The following is a 6,000-nucleotide window of genomic DNA, read 5'->3' on the forward strand; positions in this document are numbered from 1 at the left end:
GAATATAAATACCTCAGTGTTCATCTGGACAACAGACTGGACTGGAGAAGCAACAGTGAGCCCGTTTATAAGAAGGGACAGAGCAGACTGGACGTCTTGAGGAAGCTAAGATCATTCAAGGTTTGCAGCAAGATGCTGCAGATCTTCTGTGAGTCAATTGTTGAGAGCGTCACCTCTTCGTCCGTCATCTGTTGGGGCAGTAGGATCAGAACCCGAGACATAAAAAGGATAATCAAATTATTAAATTCAAGTGAACAAAACCTCACTGAACTCTTTCAGACCAAGTCCCAAATAAGACAAACAACTTGTGGCTCTCTAAAATACCCCCCATGAATCCTGTCCAATCCAACAAGTAGAGATTACTTTGCAAGCTTTGTAGGAATTTTGCCACCGTATTAACCTATAAACTTCATCAAGGGTGATTCCTTATGCGACTTCCAAATGAAATCCAAAAAAATACCCAGTTGATTATCTGAAAACCAATCAGCCTTACAAGGCGGTCTGATCTCACCATCCTGAGATTTGTGCCGTTTGAGCTTATATCAGACTTTCCATCTTTAAGCTACACGCCACATAAGCTATTCCAGCCGGCTTTGGGCTTTATTTATTTTTCCAAGGAGACGTCGGGGCCAGGACAAACAGAACGGCATCATATTCTGTATATACAGTGAGGGATGACATCACAGGCAGCAAAACGGCCAAAACCGAGACACACATGACTGAAAAAAACCTCCAGCCTGAGCATCATATGGACCACTAACCACACACACACACACACACACACATTGAATATCACTTTTCAAGAAACCTACAGGATTAGTTATGTATTTTTCTGTTTTATCCTGCATTAAAGGCAAACTCAACATAGGCGCGTCATTTACCTCGATGTTTAAAAGAGAATAAACCAAATCCAAGCTCTAATTTATGTACATTTGCGACTTAAAAGACCATAATTCCCTCTGATGGTTTACAGAAACCACTTTCTGTTTACCTTGCGGCAATTACAAAGATAACATCTAGAACTTGCTAATGTCTCAGATAACGATCCCGTATGCAAACGTGGGTCGGACCTTCGTTATCACGGGGAAAACGGATTCGTCTCGACACTGATTGACATGTTGCCTCCAGTGCATCTCTGACTAAACCGACGTACAGCTGGATTGTTTTGGCACAACTTCACCACGCAGCATGTCTATATAAAAAAATCATATTAATAAAATAACTAAATAAAGAGGAGCTGGAAGTAGGAGAACAACAAGTGGAGATAATCCCATGTGAGGCCTGTCCTGAATTCTGTATCATTTTTAACTGATGAGCTTTCTTGGGCGACTGCCACGCCAAGCGAGGATGCTCATAAACAAATAATTATTCATCCTAATAATCTTCCATATTCATGTGCAAATAAGATCCCTCCCTGGTATCGCAGCGGCTTCAAGGTTGTATGTGGGAGGTTCCTCTAACTACTGCCTGACTCGACTCATTTCATGCCAGGAACGAGTCCGTCTCAGGGTCAAGGATTTGTTCTGGCCAGATATGAGAGTTTTGCCTGAGCAGAGTTTTTTTTTTTTTTTTTCCTAATAAATGGAAAAGCAAAATGGATGTTCTCTGAATATTTGAATATCTGCTCACAATGTATCCTATAAAACAGAATATTAAGAAAAAAACTATTTTATAAAACACCCTTTAAATAGTTTCTTTTTTTGTCACATTCCAACTATAAACTATAATGTATTATATGTGATAGACCACACAACATAGTGTCATTTGTCCTTTGTCAGACATTACAAGGGCGCATTATTTTAAACAGGGACATAGTGCAATTTTATACCACAATCAAGTAGTTATCTTACCTTCAGTCGATATAATATTCTGTATATATCAAATAAGACGTAAAGAGAAATTTGACCTCTTACTTTAACACCATGAAATTGGCCCTCTGTCTCTTTAAAAACTCCTGGTCTGAAACCGCCATCAGGAAGTCATCAAAGCATCGCGCCTCGGTTAACCCTTTAATGAAACCTTTATTTTTACCAGCATAGCACTGAGAAGTAGCTAGCATAACGAGCTCAGCAAGTGTGCAGTTTCACCAGGTGTTTGCTAATTGCTGCCGGCTAGTCTGAAGGAGCTGAGAGGGTGAGTTGTTGGCGAGAGTTTGGGAAGCTGCAGCTCCAAGGAGGAGCTTCGCCTCAACGGCGTAGCTAGCTTCAACAAAGCGTTTTTCACAGCTGAATGGTTGCCACGGGAGATTAAGGGATTTCTCAAACATGCATGGTAGAATCAAAGTAACACGCTTTCTTGATGAGGGAATAACATTATAACATGACATAGACCTCAAAAAAAGTTGCTTTTAAATAATACTGACCTTTTAAAATATAACTCTGATACCCTTAAAAGGAACCCAGAGAACAAACTAGCCTAGCGTACGTGTGTTCCTTAAATCAACATGTTTTAGAGAGAATGAGTGAACAAACAGCAATATCAAGAGCAAGAAACGCAACAGACAGGTAACATGATGGCTTATGTAGGGCTAGGTAATAAAACTATATGTGCTTTGAACATCTAACAAAACTCTGTTCAGTTCGTTTTTGTAAAAATGGGAAGAGACGTAATCAGTCGCCTTCCTAAACCACAGGACAATTGTTGAAACCTGGCCCCTTATGGAAGAGTAATAATAATAAGATGACCAACACGGAACGTTCTGGCCTTCACGCAAAAGTTCTGTGAACGAGAACTAACAACAAACATCCTCCTGAACACACAATCCCCATAGTGGAACACGCTAATGGCAGAAAACAAAGATTTTCTGCAGCATGGACAGGAAAGCCAGTCAGAGTTGATGGGAAGTTTTGGTTTAAAACCTGTTTGATAAAATCACCACCCAAGACCAGGAAGCTCAATTTACTGCAAGGCAACCAACCTAAAACATACAGCAATGGCTTAGAGCAAAGTATATTCATGAGTTAGTGTCCCAGTCAAAGTGCAGACCTAAATTTCTGTTTGCAAGATGGGGAAGTTGATGTTTGTAGGCGCTTTCTATCCAAACTGACTGAACTTTTCAATGATTTTTACAACTACGTCTCAGCGCAATGCACCCCCAAAGACCTGCAGCTCTGACCGATTATGATTTTTATTGGCGGAATCAAAAAATGTGCAAAGCCTTTGTTTTCCTTACATTTCACAACTATCCACTGCTTTGCTTCAGTCTATGACACGATTCCCAATTAAAACTCATTTTATTGAATTGATAAAAATAGACGTTCAGGCTGTGTGAACTTTACTGTGCGTGAATCTTAAGTAAGGTTTCGAAATGTATGAAAAAATAAAAAATAAAAAATCTAAATAAAAATCATTATGCCAGGTGCCGGCCTCTGACAGGTAAAAAAATAAAAATAAAAAAGTCCCAAGCGCTGTGCGTAATTACGCGCAAGTCAAACTGGCGCAAGGCAGAATAACCCATAATTTATCCAGGTTTTCCAAACTAGGGCCCCCCTCACTTATCACATTGTAATGTAACCTAAGCCCATCTTTCCTCACTCTGCATGACACGCAATAGTGAGCTTCATATGTATGTATGGCTATAAATAGCGCAGACTGTCTGCTTCTAGGACTCCTCTAATGAGAGGAGTCAGGTTCTCAGTGTGGATGAAACAGCTCTGGCTGGGCGGCTTGGACACTGATTTGGGAAAAAGTTTGAAAATCATTAAAGACAAAAAATATACATTCAGTTTTGCCTGATGATGAGGCTGCTGGGGGTGGAGGGCCGGGGGCTTGGCACACAAGCAAGAATGATCTGGAATTTTAGATTTCAAAACTGTAAAAGTACAATAAAGTGCAGAAAAATGAGCAGATTATTAGTTTACACAGCACGTACCATTGTGGTGTGGGGAAATGTGCCAACACTCTCAAAGAGCCATTTTCCACTTTCCAAAGTTCAGCTTCCAGAAAATAAAAAAGAGGAGAGAAAAAAAGGTGGGAGATAGAAAAGTGCCTGGTTCTTGTTGTGCTGGGCCTAATGCTCGGCCTGCTGCCCGGTAAACATTCTACAATGCTGGGGGAGTCTGCGGGTCAACCTCCCCCCCCCCTCTCTCTCTCGTTACTTATCCGAACCGGCTTTCTTCGTCCGGAGAGTTTCTTTCTGTTCTCTTCCAGCTCCTCTGTTTTCCTATCACATTCCAACTCCCAGCTGAGCGCGATGATCGAACCTCCGTCGGTCCCCCGGCAGCGGAACGCAGCGACCGCCGACCCGGCCGCCGTCACGAGCCCCGAGGCGGTGGAGGCGGACAGTAAGTAGCCTTCTCTCCTTCTCTCTCTCTCTCTCTCCGCGCTCACTCGATCAGCTGTTGCTCCTGCAGATTCGGACGCTTTTCTCTCCCTTCATACATGCACTCAATGCCTCGGCTTTTTCCTTTCTTTGTGTGTGTGTGTGCGTGTGTGTGTCTGCGCTGATCTGAAAGCGGGCTGTTCTTCCTCCACCTGTTCCCTCAGAGTCCGCGGGCAGACCGAACTCCCCGTCCCGAAATCATAGACATCGGAGCGGGCTCGCAGCCTGTTAGCAGTCGACGGAGACGTGACCGCGGCGTGTGAGTGACACCGAGCAGCTGAAATCGAGTAAACAAAGTGCAGGAAAGTAAGGGGGGTGGAGGGGGGGAAACACGGGGCGGCTGTACGCACGCACGCAGCCAACCAGGGGGAAGGAAAGAGGGAGCGTTGCGGTATGTCCCGCGGCCGCGGCCGGAGAAGCGGAGCGGCGCTGCGCGCGTAGAGGAGAGCAGAGAGGAGGCTGGTGAATTATTAATAACCGCAGAGGTCCGCAGTCTGTCGCGTTCAGTGAGTAAGCAGGGCGGCAGCTGGGCGGTTTAGAGGAATTAAATACGGGCTCAGAGTAAACCGTGGACGCAGGGGATTAGAGGCTCTCACCGGCCACAGTGTAGGGCCAGCTCGGGGCCGACGGCGGGGGGCAGGGAGGGAGGAAGGGAGCCTCGCGGAGGAGGGGAGTCGCAGGTTGTAGGAGACATGGTTTTCTTTTGCAAACCTGAGCAAACTAATAAAACCAGCTGTCAGAATTTAACCAATAAAACCGCTGTGGGGGGGAAATGCATTTATTTCATTTTTTGGGTTTTGTTCAATAAATTTGAGTGGAAATGTGAAGTTCAAAGCTAAAACACGCAAAATTCCAAGTATAAATAAATATATATATATAGATATATATATATATATATATATATATATATATATATATATATATATATATATATATATATATATCACAAAAATTATACGGATTTTTTAAAATGGAACAATTTTTTTTTCTTCTTTTTTTTTTATCAAACCCTGATGAAGTGTTTATCTTTTTAAAATATATTCTTCATTCAACACTTTCCCCGCAGGGTTGAGATGCTTACCCTGTCAAAATGAAATTTGGATAATATTAAATATTAACGTGTTGAATTTTTCAAGTCCCACATTAGCTTGTGTTTGGGACAAAACTCACCTGACTAATTAGCAGCTATTCTCGATGCATGATACACGATGTATGATACACACAGCAGAACGGCCAGGCGGACATGTTTATGTGACTTATATTATAAATGAGTACATCAAAATAGTATGTGACTGTTGGTAATCATTTCCCCCCAAATAATAAACTCTGACCTGCTAACAAGCATATTTTAGTGGTGGTTGTCAGGGTTACGACCAACATATCTCCTTTGTAGAATGAGGTTAAAATGTTTGTTGCTAAATTATTAACCTTTCTAACCATAAACCAATTTTTAATGTTTGTTTCTTTTATTATGAAAGGATGAAACAACTTGCTAGCAAGTTTGACTTTAGCCCTAGCGGATACCGTGTAGCTAAGGTGGGCTGCGCCAACATACATTCTGGCTGGATTTGTTAGCAAAATTAAGTCATCGTTGTTTGAACTGAACCACGCCACTACGTGTACTAATGTGCCTGAATCATTTTTATTGCACTGGAAAACATTAACGCTTTCCAAAATGT

At 42.3% G+C, this 6,000-nt stretch overlaps 1 protein-coding gene across 5 annotated transcripts in view; it reads right to left on the bottom strand.

The window, feature by feature from the left end:
• The window catches only part of nfixb (nuclear factor I/Xb), a 186,231-nt gene extending 181,138 nt beyond the window's left edge, over positions 1-5,093 (bottom strand). Inside the window, exon 1 of one of the 5 annotated variants that reach the window (XM_044099276.1) lies at positions 3,872-5,093. In XM_044099276.1, coding sequence (XP_043955211.1) covers positions 3,872-3,874 — 3 coding nt within the window. In that variant the 5' untranslated portion in view covers positions 3,875-5,093. The remainder of the gene's footprint in view (positions 1-3,871) is intronic. The other 4 variants (XM_044099282.1, XM_044099279.1, XM_044099303.1 and 1 more) reach the window with 4 other exon arrangements.
• Between the last annotated feature and the right edge of the window lie 907 nt (positions 5,094-6,000).

Source organism: Gambusia affinis, linkage group LG19 (genome assembly GCF_019740435.1).
Source record: "Gambusia affinis linkage group LG19, SWU_Gaff_1.0, whole genome shotgun sequence".
Taxonomy (NCBI): Eukaryota; Metazoa; Chordata; class Actinopteri; order Cyprinodontiformes; family Poeciliidae; genus Gambusia; species Gambusia affinis.